A 19068-nucleotide genomic window follows, 5' to 3' on the forward strand; every position below is an offset into this window, starting at 1 on the left:
TGCCTCCAGTTGTACTTTCTCAGCCACCAGCAAGATCTCTCAGCAGCAGTCTCCGACCCAGTGATGGATGTTGACAGCTGCACAAACAGCCTGTGCAAGACTTGATTATTTTCCTCCGAGGACGAGGCCTTCCAGATTCTTGCTCCAAAGCCCTCTGTGACCACTGTGTTGAAACCCTCTCTGGAGCCTCCCTGATTGCAGAGCAGTGCTGAGCACTGCTGAGCACTGCTGGCTTGCACCCAGCTTGGACCAGACAAATACTCGGGAGTGGGGCCCTGGAGCATCCTGCTGCAGGCAGGCTTGGCTTGTACCTATTCTGAAATACAAGCAGTGGGTTTTACCTTGCTCCACTTGGTGGTGTTTGGGTTCCCAAGGAGGGAAAGACACTTGGGGGTGCTGAAGAGGGGGTAGGGACAGGCCACAGCCACTCCAAGCAGCAAAAACCCACCCTCCCTTGACCAGAAACAAGGTCCTTTGAGGGTTTCATGTATGAAACCCTCTGCCATTGCTGTGCCAGCACCATGCTGAAGTCTCTCTCAAAGCCAAAATGTGCTCTTGGAACAGCAGTGTATTGCTGGGTAGTGCTGGGTGCTGCCATGAGCCCATCTCTGCCAGCCCAGGGCAGGTGGCCAATGGCAGTGAGATTGCTCGGTATGGTGGGTTATAGTATGGTACCTCCAGTACCCCTGAGCCAGTCTGGTGTGACTCCTCTGTTTTCTGGAGCAGCACCCTGATATGACAGAACTCTCCTGCTGACCCCCCACTCTTCTCTCTGCAGGCTCTGTACGGCTCCATCAAGAATGAGAAGCTGCAGTGGGCCATGTAAGTACCTCCACAGGAGATGCTGCTGCCCAGCACTGGGCAGACAGCGAGGCCACCCAGCCCCTGAGGCCGCACAAGCCATGATGCTGCAGTGCAGGTGCCCCTGTGAGGATGTGGGAGGGAAGGGCAGCTCATAGTGGGCAGGGCTGGGGCTGCAGGCAACATGTCCCTGGCTGCCCTCAGCACCAAATGGGGACCCTTACCCAGCATGCTGGGGGAAAGCCACCTGGGGCCAGTTTCCTGTGGCTTTGGCATGGATTTATGCCTTGGTGGCTGTGCCCGTGGTGGGAGTAGGCAGGCTTTGTGGGTGCTGTGGCTGTGGCTGTGCTGGGGCCCCACCGGGTGCCCGCACCCTCGCCCACATCTGCCATCTCCAGCAGCAGAAGCGGCAGCGCCTGCACTGCAGGGATTAATCAGCCCAGTGGTACCCAGCGCTGAGCGATGCACTCGGCCGCTGCCATGGAGACGCCGGCAGATGCTGAGGGGTTTAATTAGCACCAAGCAGCTGAGGGAGGGGGAAGGCAGCAGCTCTGGGCTCCCACATTTTTGTGCGGGCTGGGGGGAGCAGCACCAGTGCAGCCTGCCCACAGTGAGGGGCCGTGACCCGGTGGGAGAGGGCTGCCTACATCTTGCCCACATCTGCTCCTGCCCTCAACTGGTACTGCCCAAGGCCTTTCCACCACAGTCTCCCTGCATCCCTTGCTTCTGGCTCTGGGCCCCATAGTCTGGCTGCCACCCTGAAGGTGTGGGGGCCACAGCCTGGGTCTCTCTTTGTGGAGGAGTTCCATTCTAGACCCTCCATCTGACCAGCTGATTACCTGTGAGCCTGTATACCATGGTCTCTCAGGGGCCATGGTAGTGCCAAGCCCTGGGGTGCAGCTCCTCCATGGCTCCTGGCCCATCAGCCTGGCTGGTGTCAGTCCCAGCTGTGTCCAAAAGAAAGGCTCCTTGCTCCCTGGGGCAGGCAGGAGTCCCACCCTGAATCAGCAGCAGATACCCTGATGTCTTGTCTTTTGAAGAGCTAGGCAGCACCTCAGCTGCCTAGAGGGACAGGGGCACATGGGCATGGCTGGATTTGGGATGCTTGCCAGTGGTGATGGGAGGATGCTCATCCTGGCTTGCTCCCAGACTCCCTTTCAGAAGCCAGACCTAAAAGTTGGACCAGCCAGTGGGGAGCTTGATATTTGCTGTCCCCAGCAAGGTAACAAACCCTTTCCTCACGCAAATCTGTGATTGGCAGAGATGAGGAGGAGCTGAGAAAGTCCCTCTCAGAGCTTGCAGACCCCAACCCGAAGTCCATCAAGCGCATCAGCAGCTGCGGTAACCCCTTTCTGGACTTCTCCCAGGACTCCAGCATCGCCACCTACAAGCATGGGCTATTAGTCCGCAAGATACATGCTGATCCTGACTGCAAGAAAAGTAGGTGCCAGGGGAGCCCATGGGATGCGTTCAGGACAAGAGGGCACCAGTGAGCTCCAGAAACAAAACAGGAAGCAGGCAGGAGTCACTGTGTGGTGTCTAATGGTAGCAGGTAACATTGTGCCAGGCACCAGCATCAGTCCCCTGTGCCCTCTGCCTGATGATCCGGCCCCATCGTCAGGGCCAGGCAGAGGCTGGGCAGGCAGGCAGTGCAGGCCCTGCCTACAACACTGGGAAAAGAGCAGGCAGAAAGATGGGGTGGTATCCCTGGGGACTGGACCCCTGCCACAGGATTGCGGGGATGAAGGAAGGTGGACTGTTCCGTGATAAACAAGGCACACAGCAGGCTGCTGCTGGTTGGGGACTGCCAGGCATGTTCACCGTATTCCCTATAAAATCCCCTCTAAGCCCTGGCCATCTGATGCTGCCTAGATCTGATTAGATGCAGCTGCCTCCCAAAGCCAGCATTACCTGGCAAGCAGCACCGCCTCGTCCCCGTCCCTGAGCAGGGAGGCAGTGCTGCAGCCGAGCACAAGCAGCGAGGCGGGAGTGCAGCGACGCTGGCCCCGGGAGGCGGCAGGCAGCCCCTGCCAGCAGCACCATCTGCCAGCCACGCGGCCGGCACGGGCTCAGGTGCACGGGGACAGGCCTGGCATGCTGCCAGTCCCGGGGGTGGGGTGACGTGCGTAGTGGCAGGGCTGGCTGGAGGAGAATGGAGGGGTGCCTTACCCCCACTTGGTGCTGAGGCTGATGTCTAATCTGCTGTCTCCTCCTCCGCAGCACCCCGAGGGAAGCGCGGCTGGAAGCCTTTCCATGCCATCCTGAAGGGGATGATTCTCTACCTGCAGAAGGTAGGCAGCAGCAGGGCCACCTGTGTCTGCACCAGAGAGGGGTGGTTCACCGCAGTCTCCACAGCAAATGAGAGTGGCTCCAGCAAATGGCATTGCAAAGCCTGTCCTAAGCAGACTTGGCACCATGCATGCTTGAACCATAGCTTGAAGAACTGGTGGGATCCCTGTTCCCAGGGTGCTTGGGCTCAGCCTGCACTGTAAAAGCAGCTGCTAACTGAGAGCCCTGCATGTGGGGAGCTTGGGTTGGGAGACAGGAGACACCGGGGTCTTTGCCTTGTGTGGGAGGTTGGGCTGCACATCCTGTTCCTTGCAGGCATGCATGCTGTCCAGCTGCAGGCAGTGGGGAACAGCCTCTGTGCTGTTGCCAAGCCAATACACCCAAGTTTTACAGCCTCTCCCCAGGGGCGTAGAATGAGCTGGAAGCAGAGTCCACAGCTGGCTGGTGGAGGGTGATCTCCAAGCCCTGCTACTGCCAGCACTAGACTGCAGTACCTGAACCTCACATAGCTGACTCATAGTGGGGTGCATCCCTGAACTGGCTCTGAAACACCCCATGGTTTGCAGGAGGAGTATAAGCCAGGGAAGGCACTGGCAGAAGAGGAGCTTAAGAATGCTATTAGCATCCACCATTCGCTTGCCACGCGGGCATCTGACTACAGCAAGCGACCCAATGTCTTCTACCTCAGGACAGCTGACTGGAGGGTCTTCCTCTTTCAAGCACAGTGAGTCCCCCAGGAGCACTGGCTGGGCCCCACACTGGGATGCAGGGGCTCATCTGATGCGGTGTAAGGTGGAGTGGGGCTTAGGCCATATTGCTCTTTCCTGTCCTGGCCCTTTTGGGAAGGAGATGGACCCAGTGTCAGTGCTGAGCTTAGCCCAACTCCTCTTCTTACCCTGATGGGTAAGAAGGACTGCTGGGGACAGAGCCCCAGCTGCCATGGCTGGCCAGGGCCGGGCCTGGGGGACCTGAATCGTATCTGCCAGGCAGATGCCTCTGCCTTGGACACAAGTAGCCCATCTGTGGTATGGTCTTTTTTCTCAGGAACCCTGAACAGATGCACTCATGGATCACGCGCATCAATGTGGTGGCAGCCATGTTCTCTGCACCCCCCTTCCCCGCAGCCATTGGCTCCCAGAAGAAGTTCAGCCGCCCACTGCTGCCCAGCTCATGCACCAGGCTATCCCAGGTGGGCCATGATGTAGGGGCAGCCATGAGTATGGGAAACCCCCTGGATCTGCCATTGGCACTTTCCCCTGTGGAGGGACCTGTGTGGTGCCACGCTTCCCACTACCTCCCAGCAAGCTGCGGTGCCAAGGAAGACAGAGAAAAGGGGTACTGAGGTTGGGACCAGACAGTGAGGTCTTGTTCCTGGCAGTGGAGACCAGAGTCAAGCAGTGGTTAGACCATGGAAGAGAAGATGGTCCTACACCACAACTTGCAGGGTCCTGTCAGGGACTTTGCAAGGCAGTTGACTGGGGGGATTAGCTGGCACTCATGCATGCCAGGACAGATATTCATAGAGTAGAAAGGATTTAAAAAAAACCTCCAGCCTAGTTTTAGAGAGATTAAATTCTTCTGCTTTAAGACTGCAGTCCGTCTCTCCACAAGGTGGGAGCAGACTGCCCCCAACAGCCTGTGATTTTGCCTGCCATTCAAAAAAAAAAACCCAACCCAGGAGCAGAAGCTGAGATCTTGGCTGGACCTAGAAGGAGAAAAACCTCTTCTGTCCCTAGGCAGGTCACACTACTGGGGGACAGAGCAAGACACTGATGTGGTGTCAATCTTCCCCAGGAGGAGCAGGTGAAGAACCATGAGACGAAGTTCAAGACTATGTCAGCAGAGCTTCTGGAGCATCGCTCTTCACTGCCTGAGAAGAAGGTGAAGGGCAAGGAGTATGAGGAGCTGAAGCAGAAGGAAGAGTACTTGGAGTTTGAGGTGAGCTGGGAGATATCCCTCTCTGCCCTCAAGTCCTCTGCCTCTGCCTGGTTGGCCATCCTGAGTGATGGATCCAACCCATCCCTGTCAGCTGAATTGCACTGTGCCACTGCCATGGTCATGAGCATTCCCCTGCCCTGGGATGCTGGCTGAGGGGGGGGGGGTGGGGGGGGTGGGGGGGTGGGACCACAAACACCTCTGACATGGGGATGCTGTGTAGGGGCAGTAACCAGCTTGCCAACCTTTCTCTCTGCTGCACTGTGCCCTCCAGAAATCCCGCTATGGCACCTATGCCATGCTGCTGCGGGCCAAGCTGAAGGCTGGCTCCGAGGACCTGGCAGCATTCGAGTCCACCCTCTTTGACACCACGGGTGGGGAGGATGATGGCCTGAAAAAGTCCCACTCCAGCCCCTCGCTCAACGCAGACCCCTCCAGCACGGCCACCAAGGTGAAGCGCAACATCTCAGAGCGCACTGGCCGCCAGACCCCTGGCCACCCACAGAAGTCCTAAGTGAGGGGCATCAGCCACCTGCGCTGCAGCTCCATTCCTGTCCCCTCCAGCATAGGGGTGGAGGCCGTGTGCCTGCCGAGACCCTGCATGTGTCCGTCTGTCTGCGGCACGAGCTAGAAGGGGTGACAGCCCTTCTGCAGCCGCCAGCACCAGCCATGCAGGGCCACGGCTTTTCCACCGGAGACAGTGACAGAGCAGGGCAGTGCCTGGTGCCTGCAGGAGCTGCCTGCACCATCAGCCCCATCAGACTTGTTCCTGCTCCTCCTTCTCCTGCACTTGACTGCAGGACCTACCTACTCTTGCTGCCCCAGGAAAGGGGAAAACTAAAACCCACTCACGGGGTGGGTTCAATGTTTAAAAAAAAAAAAGACAAAACCACAGCAAAACAAAGCCAGCGGCTGCTTCTTCTCCTGCTCCATCGTGCCATGGGGGTAGATGGGAGGGGGCCAGTCCTAACCTGTCCCCTCTTCCAGGGCTGGTGGCCAGGGAAGCTAGGGCAATGGCACCTGGTCCCCTCCCTGCCACTTCAGTCACCTCTCCACCCTCCCCGCTTTCTTACAACTTTTGAACAGTTTTTGTGATACAGTTTTGCACTTTTTAGTACCAGATTGAGCTGACCACCAGGGACGTTTTTTTGGGGCTACTTTTGATGCTTTTTGGGAACTGTTTAAAAAAAAAAAAACAACAAAAAAACCAGAAACTCAGCCATGTCCTGTAGACACTGCATTTTGGGGGAAAGAGCTTTTTTCAAGGACTTGAGGAGATCCAGCTCCCTCCTGCCCTGCAGCGAGCTGAGCATGGGCTCCTGTGTGTGCTGCTGCTGCCTGCTCCCCAGCTCCACTTTGGCACCAGCAACCCTTCGGGGAAATGGCCCTGTGGCTGCCAGCACCAAGGAGGCAGCCTTGTGATGGCAGCACCCATTGCTGCACTTGTGGCTGCACGGGAGGCTGATGGGCCGGTGCTTCATGACCCCCATTCCCCTGTCCCCCTCCAACAGTCTGGAGAGGCCCTGTTTGCATCACATGGATGTGAGCATCATAGCCAGGGCATGTTGGGCAGCAGTGTGTAAGTATTCCCAGTGGGGCAGTGACCCCTGTAGCCAGGGTTGACACTGCCCTATGGGTCTGGCACAGGCTGAAGCCAGCTTTCCTTCTCCAACACATGGCCAGAGCCTGAGACTGCTAGCAAAGCCTGGTCTGCAGCACTGCAATGTCCTCAGGCTGCAGCAGCAGTGGTGCAGCCCCTTCCTCAGCCATTAGCTCCCTCCTTCCCCACCACTCCAGTGTGGGCTGAAGCATGCTTGTCCAGAGCAAGGTGCAGGTGATGGAACATAGCTGCAGAATTGCCCAGAAAGCAGTCTGGAGACAGCAAAAGGGCTGTGAGCAGGAGCACACATGCAGTTCTCGGCTGCCTGGGACCTGGCTGGTTTCAGCACTGACTTTGCGAATGTGTCAAAGTTTTTATTCTGCTCTTTTGAGTCTATTGCAAAAAGAGAAAAAAAAAAGAAACAAATCCACCCTTGCCCCAGGTGGCTTGGGAGAGAAAATACCTTTGTACAGCTTCTTCTCTCAGTTACTGAAGTAAAACTCGCTCTTCACTTCTTGTGTGTGCTGTGGTTTCTTCCCCACAGTTGGGGGCAGCCCCAGCACGGAGAGATGCTGAGGAAGGGCTGGCAGCTGGTCTGGATGCCAAACTCCCAGAAACAGGCAGAGTTCAGGTGGGTTAGTGCCCACTGCCTCATGGCTGGGGCGAGAGAGAGGGAGGACAAAGGCTAGTGGAAACAGTGTATTTTTATTCAGAAGAGGGACCATTAAATAAGAGCAGAGGGGCAGGAGCTGGCTGAGTCTTGTGCCCTTGAGTCCAGGCAGCCAGGACCCCAAGTCCAGAAGGCACTTGTGTGGTGAAGGCAGAGGGCAGTGCAGCCCCATGTGGGCACAGGGGCTGTTGGCTCCTCAGTGCACCTGTGGCTGCTGGCTGGGGGGCATTTCACTCCCCGGCTTCAGGGCCAGCGTGGGTACCTGCTCCTCTTCCACCGACTCACTGCCATAGGCGCTGTCTTCCTTCAGCTCTGCAAAGGGAATTCCCAGGTACTCTTAGTGATGAGGTGTCAGGGGGCAGCAGACACACGCCCTGCCCCCACCAGCTTTCGCTCTCCATTACCTGTGCTTTGCAGCTTCTCCAGTGCCTCAGTTTTGTGGAGCATCCTCACAGCGTTGTGGAGCCCCATAGAGTCCAGCGCCTCCAGCAGTCCCCCCAGGCTGCCACCTGCCAGCTGTGGAGAGAGGGCACTGAGCAGGGCCAGTGGCTGGACAGGCAGGTGGGACAGGGGCACCCCACCCAGGCACTGACCTCGTAACTGCGCAGGAGGCTGACGCTGGGCGAGGGGGTGTCCTTATAGGTCTCCACCAGGCTGCAGAGCCCCAGGCGCTTGGCCAGCTCTATCCAGTCTGAACCTCTGCAGTCCTGGTTCAGCAGCTGCTCCAGCCCCTGCAGTGTCTCACTGTCCAGCGACAGGATCTTCCCTGTGCAGGAGAGGTGCCTCCATCAGTGCTGCCCATCCTTGCTGCTGAGAGGGTGCTGCCCTGCTCGTATGTGGTGCTTTTGGGAGGAAAGGGGTACTAACCTGACTGGGGGGCAGTGGGCACCTCTGCCTCAGGCCCCTGCTGGGAGGCCTGCAGCAGGATTTCCCGCACCTGCAGACAGACACAGAGATGTCAGCATCCCCCAGAGAACTGCCCAGATCCCTCATCACCTCATACTATGCACCTCCCCAGGATAGGGAGGGGCACAGGCATCCTCAAAGGAGCATCTCCTGGAGCTCTGCTCCATCCATGCCAGGGCCCCCACAGAAATGCTCCCAGGGAGTTTGTCCTGCCGCACCACACACCTTCTGGCTCCGAGTCAGGTCCAGGGACGTGTGGCAGCGGCGCTGCCTGTGCCCTGCCTGCCAGTGCCCCCGCATGGGGAGCTTGGGGCTGGTGCTGTGCTCTGCAGCCAGTGCTGGCTCGCTCAGCTCCATGGCCAGCTCCTGCTCCTCAGGGTCAGTGTCCGTGTCACTGCTGGCCTCCGACGAGGACAGGCTCATGGGCTCATCATTCTCACACAGAACATCTGCTCCTGTCAGAGAAGGGTGGAATGAGCCCCCAAAAGGGAAGGTGGGCCCAGGAATCTGCCCTGTGCCTGGCATCCCCTAGACACGCAGTCAGGGCTAAGGAGAGGGAAGGAAAATGAGGAAGGGCAGTGCATTACCAGCTTTGAGGAGCAGTTTGGTGAGGGTAGGGGAGCCAAGGCCAGCAGCCAGGTGCAGAGGGGTGTTCCCGGCAAAAGTCCGGCTGTTGACATCTGCTCCCAGCTAACAAGAAAGACATCAGGCTGTGAGGATGGACTGCCTGGGCACCGCTTCTACACCCTGTTACCTGAAGACCTCAGCAGAGCCCCCACTTCTCAGGGCTCTGTAGGAGGCTTCACCACATCTCTGTCCCACAGCCACCACCACACCAGCCACCCTGTACCTTTTTCACCAGGTGAGTAGCCATGTTGAGGTTCTCCATCTCCACAGCCAGGTGCAGTGGGGTCCTCCCGCTTTGCCTCTCCACGGCATTAACATCTGCTCCTTTCCTGACCAGCAGGTCCAGGCAGGACAAACTTTTTGCCTTCACAGCCAAGTGCACAGGTAGAAGGCCTGCAAGATGGGGGGAGGCTCAGCAGACTTGTGGCAGAGCTGATGATGGCACTGATGGTTCTGCCCATTGTCCCCCAACCCCACTCACCATGGAAATTCGGTAGATGGAGCAGGTAAGGGGCAGCTGAACCCAGGTGGCTCAGCAGTGTCTTTAGCATTTCTTCATCACCAGCTTGGAGTGCCAGATGCAGCAGGGAATTGCCATAGCGGTCCAGCAAGGTTGGGTCAGCACGGGCTTGCAGCAGGAGCTGGACCACCTGGGGCTGCTTGGTGATGACTGCCAGATGCAGCGGTGTCTGCAAGACAGCAGGACACTCTCAGCAGTGCTCAGAAGAGGAGCCAAGTCCTGCATCATTGTTCTTTCAGCATAGCTGCACCTTGGTCAGATCTGCAGCCTCCCTTCAGCAGGAGCAACAATGGAAGCCCCCAGAGTTGGGAAACATGAGTGAGGAACTACTCCCAGGCAGAGGAGAACTGACTGCTCTGGGACATGTACCTGTTGCAGGTTATTGGAGATGTTGATGATCTGCTGGCTGGGGATGCTAACAATGACCTCCATCAGCTGCTTGATCACAGCTGTCTGCTCATGGATAATAGCAAGGTGCAAAGGCCTGTAGAGAGAGTGGGATGGCCCCTAGCTCAGTTCCATGCTTCTCCAGGTACTCCCTACCACACCCAGAGCCCACATAATGGCTCTGATGACCAACAAGGCCCCCGCGCCCTCCCTCCAAACCCCTTGTGTGCTCACGTGTCTCCATTCTCATCCTGTGATGCGGCCAGGTGCCTCTGAACTGCCAGGAGCATGCGGGGGTCGGCAGTGACTGAGTAGTCGAGCAGGGCATGGGCATTGCGACGGGCTAGCGCCAGCATCCAGAGCTGACACAGCTGGGCTGGGGGCAAAGCAGATGTCATCTCCAGAGCAGCAGCACCATCCATGCTCCTGCATCCTCCAGGTGTGAAGAGCAGCACCCCAAAAGGCCCCCAATCCATGCCTCCTCTCCTGAGCGATGTCCCCCAGCCCTCCCTCTAGCTCAGCCCCTCCTACCATGCTTCTGCAGCTCCTTGCAGTATGTGCTCTCTGCAGGTGCCTGCCTGTCGCTCCCAGGCCCCTCTGCTTCAGGGCCCTTCATCTGCACACCCCCCTGGTAGCTCCCCACAGGGTGGGGGCCAGGTGAGTAGATGCTGTTGTAGGTCAGCCCAGGGGAGTAGGGGAAGCTGACGTTCCCACCTACAGAGCAAGAGGGAGGACGGGTGAGCAGAGGGCAGCAGGGATGCCCCAGGGCCGGGCTTTAGCCACCCAAGCAGGGAGGAAGAGGCATCCCCACTCACCACCTCCAGAGCCAAAGCCTCCAGCTCCCCCGCCGGCACCCCCCATGTGCGAGCCCCCACCAAAGTGCTGCGGAAACTGAGGCAGGATTTTCTTGCGCTTCCTCTCCACTTCTTCCTTATCTGCAGGGAGAGAGGGGCAGCAGGGTGAGAAGGGCAGCCCTGGCAGCAGGGGACATGCCAGCCTGTTTGGGGGGTGCTCACCTTCCACGACTGGGTAGTAGGTGAACTGCTTGGAGTCGCTCACATCTCCTCCCCTCTTCCGCTTCAGCTGCAGGAAGACGGTGACAGGACGGTCAATCTTGGGCTTGTGGTAGGGAGGTGTGCGGAAGACGATGGCATACTGTGGGCAGGACAGACAGACATGAGGTCCAGCTCATCCCCAAAGCTGGTGACAGAACTCCCTTACCCCACAGGGCACCTGTCTGCCTTGGAGCACAGCAGGACACTCCCTGTCTCCTCTATACCTGCTTGTGCACATCAGTGGGGGAAAAGTCCCCAAAAGCCTGCCAGCCGTTCTCATCATCCTCGTAGAAACGCACCTCGATGTCATCTGGGGAGAGAAGGGGGTGGCACTGCCTGTCTCTTTGCCCCAGTTAGGCTCCAAAGACACAGACTCCTGGCCATCCAGGGGGTACGGATCTCTCCTGACACAACCCCCCCAGAAGGTTTTGACTGGAGAAAATTGCTTTTACCTTTCTGAACTTTATCACACAGCAAGTAGACTTCATCTCCTCCCCGAACAGAGCCTGCTGTCTTATCCATCCGTGAGATTTTCAGGTTGGAAGCTCCTGGGGACTCTGCAGAGCAAAAGGAGTGTTGGGAGCCACTGTGCAGACAGCATCCCTCACTTCCATGCCCCATCCCCTCCCCAGGCTGGCCCCACACTCACTGCTGTCGTGGATGGGGTCCGAGATGACAGGCTGGAGGGCCAGTGTGAAGTTCCCACTGCTGTCACGGAGGTAGGCAGTGAAGCGCAACCGCACAATGCTCAGATCCATCACCTTCTTCAGCTCCTTCGCCTCCAGTTCGATCTCACGCAGCTCCGCTTCTGCAAGAGCAAGGGGAATACCACCAGGCTGGGCAGGAGGATGGTGCTCCAGGTGCCCCCCCCAACACACTGCAGCCCCATGCTAACCCCAGCCTCCCAGCTGTCACCCCATCGGGCTAAGTCCGGCTGAGTCCCCAGGCTGCCCTCACCCGTCAGCAGATGGCTCCTGTTGCGCATTTTCTGCTGCTTCAGCTTTTCCTTCATGATCTCCATCATATTCTTCTTGGTGACATGGAGTACACCCAGGTTGCTGAACCTGAAGAAAAGGGAAACCTCTGGGATCTGGGAGTGTCAGGGCTGGGAGCAGCCAGTGCAAAGGGGTAGTCTCCTGCAGCTATGAAGGAGCTCAGCAAAGCACAGAGTGGTGCCACTCAGGCACCAGGGAGTCAATGTGCATGGGGCAGAGGAGTAAAAACCACAAAGAGGAAAGGAGCCAGGAAATTCTGGGCTCCCACTGGGGACAAGTCCAAAGGGCTGTCAAAGACAAGACCAGGAGAACTGAAGGCCAGAGGGATGAAAGGACCAAGCAGAGCCAGGGCTGGATATGCAAGAGCAACTGCAGCAGTTGCTGAATAACCCAGTGAGCCAGGCTGGCTTCAAAAGTCATCTACAAAGCTGGGGAGCTCCAACCCCAAGGACAGGAGCCCAAAATAAGGTGCATGTGCCAAAACTCAGAGCTGGGCAAAATGCTCAGGGGACAGAGCTGTAACAATGAACTTGTCTAAACACACTCCTAAGCCCATCCAGTAAACCCAGCCCCAGCGTGCAGTAACCCCCACCTTCTTTCCACCTCACAAGCTGCAAGGAGTACCCACAGCCACCTCACATAGGCAAGAGGCCACCCTAGGTCCCCCTTGCACATACTGAGCTGTCATGTCCTTGGGTCCCACGATTGTGACACAGTTGCCAGCCTCGTTGCACTGCTTTCCCACCAGGCTGTGGGCATGTACACGGGGAGGGTCACTGTGCGTCACCAGGTCTACCTCGATCCGGGCCATCCCTGTGTAGTTGCAGATCTGTGGGGAGAGAGGAGATGGGAGTCATGTACTATGTACTATGAGTTTGCAGGACTCCCCACAAATCCCTGCTATCCCTCCCCATGGCCACCACCCCTCCTGCCATAGCCCTCTCATCCCTCCAGCACTGTGAGACACACAGAGCTTATTATAAATTTCCTACCCTTCCTTCAAGGCTCCCTCCTAGTGCCCAAGCACTCCTGGCTGCTCTATCCCCTCCCCAGGGCAGCACTCACCTTGACAGTGGGATAGGTCTTGCGCCCCTTCTCGCTGGATGCTCCTGGCAGCCCCCCATGTGAAGGGCCCTCGCAGCCGTACCGAAACCGGAAACCCCGCTGCAAAGGCAAAGAGGGGGTCAACCAAGGGTGGCCAAAACCTGATGCCATGAGAGCAGGGAGTGACAGTTACTGCCTGGGTGACATCCTTACCTGCTTTGGCTGCTCGATAATGACAAGGTAGGGACCTTCTACTGGAGGACAGAAAGGAGATGTACTGATGAGAAACGGGAATAACCAAAATGCATGTTCCCAGTAAGGATGCTGGTGGTATGGGGACAGTACTGAAGGTGAGGTGACCCTTGTCTGTCCCACGAGGGTCCTCAGGGTCCCCGGCCCCTGTGCTGTCACAGCTAGAAGCAGCAATCAGAGCAGCAGGGAGAGGAGGGGAGGGCCAGAGGATGCTCTGTCATATGGAGAGGAGGCACCCCTGGGAGGTCACAGCCCAAACTGGTAGTCCCTGGTAGACTGAGCAGCAGGGCCCATCCTGATGGCACAGGGCAGGGATTCCCAGCCAGCCCACAGTAGGGACAGTAAGGATAAAGCCTTTGGTGCTGCTGGGAACTAAGAGGTGTGAGTCATCCTGCTGGGAAACTCCATTGCAAATGGGGACCCCTACAAGGGCACAGCCAGAGAGGCCCTTACCCGTTTCCATCAGAGGCTCCTTCTGCTCCATCATGTGGGAGCCAAAACTGAAGTCATCATAGTCAATCCCATCCAGGCACTGGGTGATGGGAGGGAAGATGAGGGTGATGAGTGTGTTGGGACTGGTAATCCCAACTGATCTGGGGGGTTGGTACAGACCACCATCTCCCACCCTGGGTGGCTGATGGCAGTCTGGAACAGACCCCCCTCAGGGCATGCACAGTTCCTCTGTCCCTCTCTGCAAAGAGGAGTGGGCAGGTGCAGACCCCTTACTGCTCATCTTTGGAGGCTGACACAGATCTCCCAACTCCTACCCCAGAGGCAGACACAGACCCTTCCACCTCCCACCTCGGAGGCAGGCACAGACTCCCACCTCCCACCCCACCCGGGGGTCGGGCACTGCTCCGTGCCCAGCTCCGGGGCCGGAACCGGGCAGCGACACCCCCCTGTGCCGATCCGATCCGATCCGTGCAGCACTCACGGGCTGGAACTGCTCGTCCATGTCGGCGCGGGGCCGGCCGCCGGCCTGCGGGGAGAGGAGGGCTGAGCGGGGACCGCGGCTGCAGGAAGGCACCTCCGCTCCGGAAAGTCCCTAGAAACCCCGCCGAGCCGGGAAATGACGGGCCCGCGCGTCAGCGCCCCGCCCCGCCGCGGCCCGGGACAGGGGGCACGGTTCGGGCACGGGGCACGAGATCGGGGGCTCGGCCCGGGCACGGCTCGGCACGGCGCGGGGCACGGCTCGGAGCGGGGCTCCGCTCGGCCCGGCCGCTCCTGCGGTGGCCGCCCAGGGCGGTGGGACGAGCCGTCCCTTCGCTGCCTGGGGATTTTGGACGCGGAGCCCCAAGCGGGCTGGAAATCCCGCAGCACGCCCGCCCGCCTCCCCCGTCCATTCTCGCCCGGGCGCTGCCTGGCAGCCCCGGAGCGCCAGATCTCCCGAGTTTTCCCCCCAGGAGCACGGATGGATTTGCTCCCCGCCGTCCCGGCCGCCTGCTCCCCTACGAGCGCCAGTCCCCGCCGCGCAGCCATCGGCCCTTCCCCGGCAAGACCCGCAGTGCAGCACGGCTGAAACCATTCGCCCGCGCCATAAAGCCCGGCAGCAGCCCAGGCTCCCCCAGAGTCCCAATCCCGCAACATCCCACGCCGATGATGTGCCTCCCGCACACGGATGTCTCCTCCAAGCCCCTCTGCGCTCAAACAGGAGCAGCCATCCCCAAGCGATGCCCCCAAGCCTTGCTGGCTCTCCCCCTGGCCGGGGAAGCTCTCCAGAGTCCTGCAGACCGAAGCCAGCGTGCAGCACCCCCTTCCAGGCATTCAAAGGGGTGCTTTCCCTCTCCCCGTTTCCACTTACATGGCAGCCCCTGCATCCTTCCCACAGAGGTGGCCTGAGAGAAGCATTCACTATCCCGAGTTCCCATTCCCTCCTTCCTGCTTGGGAACATCTGGCTTCAAAGTGGAAGCAGCAGGCCCAGAGCTCCCGGTGGGAACATCTCCCACCGCCCAGCATTCAGCACTGCACGCGTCCCGCCGACCCCAGCAAGGCACCACCAGCAGCACAGGCCCTTCCCTGCCGCCCACAACGCTCGCACCCTCCTACTCACCGGGGAGGAAGAGGCTGGTCTCAACAACCCGTCCAGCCCCAGCATCGCCGCAGGGACTGCCAGTACCGAAGACAAGGGGTTCCGCTGGGGTCAAGGTCTGCCTGACCAGGAAAAACCACTGGTGACTTCTAGCAAAGGGACAGGATCAGGGCAGAGCCTCCGGGCACACTCTCTTGCTTCACATTTCTTCTCACTAACCAATGAAAAGAAATAAAAAAGCAAAAAACCCCTGTATCTGACTCCGTGGTGCCCTCATACCATGAATTTCTGAATCAGTGGTTGCTGCAGGTCCCACTCAGGGGATTTTGGGTGTGTGGGAGAAGAGGGGAAGGAAGGAGATTGTTCAACCCATGCATGACTCATATTCTTCAGAAGCTTCAGAAGCTGAACAGAACCTTTTCAAGGAGATTTTTCAGCCACTCAAGTCCTCCAAAGGGGCTGTCCTGTGACCCCAGGCCTGAAGTTTCCCCTGGCTGGCCTGCCACCTGAGCCCTGATACACTCTGACAGCTCCTGCTCCGCCTTGCCTGTGGGATGCATCCCAGACAGCAGTCTGACTTGGAGTCTGAGGGACCCACAGGTGCAGTGAAGGGTTCAAGGAGGGAAAAGGTAGAGATCCAGCACCACAAAATGAGGGCAGACTTTCATCCTGCCATTATGCAGGGACTTCCAAAGGCCTAGGAACAAGGACACAACCACCTGCTGGCCTGTGGGAAGCAGCACCCACTGCCTGCTGTTGGGATCCCACCTGTCATCCTGCCTGGGCAGCTTCAGCCTGCCACCGTCAGCCAGCCACCCCATTTGCTGGCATAGATTTTTCACAGAGTTGAAGAAAGGACAAACATCCTTCCTCAGTGTGCTAGAAAAAGCCACCTCAAACCCTACCTGCCAAGCCCGGCTGGGGGAGCCCAGGCCCAAAGATGCTGGATACGAACAAACTCTGCCCGTTGGATAGCACAGCTCCCCCCTTCCAGTGCCATCAACCCCATCTGCTCTTGAGGAGTTTTCACTGCTCAGTCGTTGCTGGCCAGGATACTTCCACTTGTTGCAACAAACAGCATGGCTAAGTAATGTCATGGAGTTGTGCCTGCATTTCCCTAGCCCGCACAGCCTTGGCTCTCTCAGGAGGTTGCTGGCCATATCCCTGTACATTTACACAGTGCATGCTGGAGGAAGCCCACCTTGTTTGCCAAGCAGAGATGGTGTCACCACCTGCTTTCTTGTTCTGGAAAACCAACCTCAGATCTGCTCTCAAGGTAAGTCCTGCCTCCTGTGCCAAACAACCATGCCTCCTTCTGGCCCCCAGGACTCAGGGTTTCCCCTAGGAGTTTAGCACACCCAGCTTTTATCCCTCACATCCCAGAAGGGACCTCATCTTTCCTGCTTCCATCAGTAACATCCCCTGCTCTGACCTGGACCATGGGCTTGTACTGCAGCCCCCATTTGCTTGGCTGATTCCTCCCCATCCTCACACCTTCCTAGGGGCTCAGGAAGGATTCTCTGGACATTGCTGGGAATGGGGGAAAAGAGCAGCAACCCAGCTGCAAGGCACTGCCCAGCCCTGTGAGGCACAGCACCAGTTCCCAGCCCTGGAGCACAGCTGTGCCCCAGCACCCTTGCCAGATGGCAGAGCCTCCCTTGTGCCACCCAGACTGCTTCAATTAAGGGCCAGCCGCTGGCAAGTGGTGTGAGTTAAAGCCATTCTTTCATGCCTGCAGCTCCTTGAACGTGACCTAGTAATGCAGGTGCTATTTTCTTTCCTCCCATGACAGTCTGCTGACTTGCAGAGCTGATGCCCTGCAGGCAGTAGGGAAATATATGTCAGCCTATCTGAGGCGGGAGTGTTTAGTAGCCATGGGAATGGGCACTCCAGAAATGCAGGAGGCAGCACAAGCACAGCCCTGCTCCAAACTGCCCTAGTGTACAGCTGACATGTTCCAGACACCCAGTTGGCTGGGCCTCTACCATACTATTCCCTGTGCATTTTGTTTCCCTCAGAGTCTGCTAACACCTGCAATCAATGGCCCTAAATACCTGACCTTGCTTTGTGCACAAATCCTGTGCTCTCCTCCGTCCCAGGACTCCCAACAGCAAGGGTCTGGCAAGAGGCTGGTGAGTCTCTCGTACAGTTCTCAAGGATTGTGCTCGGAGACCCTTACTGGAAACCAAGTCCATGACCTGCAAGCATGGCAAGGAGAAAACCCCTCTCCCTGAAAGCTGTCCAAGCCTTCCCCTCCTGACAGCCTGCCTTTGAGCTCTGAAGCCATTTGTATCTCTCATTGTGGCTATCAAGTTGGTTTTGGCAAACCCCAGCCACCCACTGATCTAGTTTTCTCCTCTAGGGCCTGTAAATCAGCTTCTTTGCTGTTGTGTTATGAACCATCGCTCCAGTTGCATTCCCGTGTGCCCTCAGAGAACCCCTCTCAGTAACAACCCGGCGTTTGCTGTCTCTCACTCCCTCTGGTTTCCACTCTACCCACAATATAACGACCGTGCTGGCATTTACGACTCCATTTGGGGTAGAGCTTGCTGAGCCTGCGGGTATGGATGTCTTTCCCTCGGTGCCGGCACCAAGCCAACCTTGCTCCAGAGCAAGCAGGGTTCAGCATGCAAGAGGGAGAGCTGCAGGACAGGGCAGAACCCACTGGCAACACAGGAACAGGAAAATAAGCAACTTCCCCACCGAACGGGATCCGTGTGTAAGCGACATCGCTGGGACTTGCTGCCTCCTCCCCACTCCAAAAGAGCAGCTGTTTCTTCCCAACATCGCCTACCGCTGCTAGCCCTATGGCCAGTCCAGAGGCAGCCAAGGACCGGTGGCCCTCCGCAAGGGTGGGCAGCCCCGGCATGGGAACTTTAAATCTCTGGACCGCTCAGCTCCCTTTCCGTGGGAACCCTTTTCCCTCTGGCGCACGCAGCCCTGCCGACCGCCGCTCGGGCGCATCCCCTCGACACCCCGACTACCGCACCCCGGGTACCCGCACCCCGGCCCGGCCGCTTACCTTCCGCCCAGCCCCGGCACCAGCGCGGCCGCCGCGCTCCGGCCGCGGTACCGGGAAAGTCCCGTCCTGACTCCGCCTCCCGGGGCTTCCCGGACCCGGCTCCGCCTGGCGGGACAGCGGCAGAGCGGGCAGGGAGGGGGACCCCCGAAGGGACAGGCAACTCCAGGCTGCTGCATCCCGGAGAAACCGACTGTCTCCGACACGCCTGGCACTCGGGTCAGGGAACCGAGCCCTGGGCTCACGGCGTCCCCCAAGATCGCCAGGGCCATTCACCCAGTTCCCGTTCCCAAAGCCAGCTGCTACCCCAGTGTGGAAGGACCATCTGCCTTGCCCATGGCTGATTTTCACTTTTATTATTGTAAAATCACGGTTGTCTTTATATATATATATATATTAAAAATATATTAGATATAAAAGTCAGAAATGCTCCTCTGGAAACTACATAGATTGGCGGATGTACAGGCCAGTTTGGAAGGGTGGGCAAATGGGGAAGCCCAACCTGATCAATGCACAAAGCAGCAGCAGCAGCAAATTGCCCCTCTGCAGGGACAAGGGATAATTTCTACATATATATGTGGGGGGGTATATATATATATATATATATACATATATATATATATATATATATATATATATATATATATATATATTTAGATCTACACACACACACACACACACACACATCCCTTGACACCTCACTGCCCTGCTCAGGACACCCCAGCCTGCAGCTCTGCCTAAGGATGCTGGGGCTGAGCAGGTCAGGCTTCCACCAGGCAGGCGCTTGCCAAGGCACCAGAGGACGGATTTGGGAGTCTCAGCAGAACCGGGCACGTGCTTTTGCGTGTTCCTACAGAAACGCATTCCCTTTATATGCCTGCACTCCCCGGGTAGGAAGGCTGGCAGCAGCCTAGCCCCGGACTGCGAGGCTCCCCAAG

At 58.0% G+C, this 19068-nt stretch overlaps 2 protein-coding genes across 5 annotated transcripts in view; one reads left to right on the forward strand and one right to left on the reverse strand.

Moving 5' to 3' along the window:
* Window positions 1-7139, forward strand: part of PSD (pleckstrin and Sec7 domain containing) — a 46715-nt gene extending 39576 nt beyond the window's left edge. Inside the window, exons 12-18 of the mRNA XM_071563832.1 lie at window positions 779-822; window positions 2063-2241; window positions 3022-3092; window positions 3657-3814; window positions 4135-4279; window positions 4885-5028; window positions 5300-7139. Coding sequence (XP_071419933.1) covers window positions 779-822; window positions 2063-2241; window positions 3022-3092; window positions 3657-3814; window positions 4135-4279; window positions 4885-5028; window positions 5300-5539 — 981 coding nt within the window. The 3' untranslated portion in view covers window positions 5540-7139. The remainder of the gene's footprint in view (window positions 1-778; window positions 823-2062; window positions 2242-3021; window positions 3093-3656; window positions 3815-4134; window positions 4280-4884; window positions 5029-5299) is intronic.
* A 175-nt stretch (window positions 7140-7314) lies between these two features.
* Window positions 7315-15216, reverse strand: NFKB2 (nuclear factor kappa B subunit 2). Of its 4 annotated transcripts, none has more exons than XM_071564472.1 (23): window positions 15133-15216; window positions 14016-14060; window positions 13535-13613; window positions 13043-13083; window positions 12851-12949; window positions 12463-12614; window positions 11748-11854; window positions 11440-11598; window positions 11243-11347; window positions 11015-11100; window positions 10752-10890; window positions 10551-10670; window positions 10267-10449; window positions 9970-10111; window positions 9718-9832; window positions 9310-9517; window positions 9052-9221; window positions 8789-8891; window positions 8427-8656; window positions 8163-8232; window positions 7889-8061; window positions 7700-7811; window positions 7315-7607 (listed from the first exon to the last, which is right to left on the reverse strand). In XM_071564472.1, the coding sequence occupies exons 1-23, from the start codon at window positions 15175-15177 to the stop codon at window positions 7492-7494; spliced, it is 2799 nt and encodes a 932-aa protein (XP_071420573.1). In that variant the 5' UTR covers window positions 15178-15216; the 3' UTR covers window positions 7315-7491. The 4 variants fall into 4 exon arrangements, with proteins under 4 accessions (XP_071420573.1, XP_071420572.1, XP_071420571.1 ...); XM_071564471.1 differs by having other exon boundaries at window positions 14016-14126; window positions 15133-15210; XM_071564470.1 differs by lacking the exon at window positions 15133-15216 and adding an exon at window positions 14883-15126.
* Window positions 15217-19068: the final 3852 nt, after the last annotated feature.

The sequence above is a fragment of the Pithys albifrons genome, chromosome 9 (genome assembly GCF_047495875.1).
Source record: "Pithys albifrons albifrons isolate INPA30051 chromosome 9, PitAlb_v1, whole genome shotgun sequence".
Taxonomy (NCBI): Eukaryota; Metazoa; Chordata; class Aves; order Passeriformes; family Thamnophilidae; genus Pithys; species Pithys albifrons.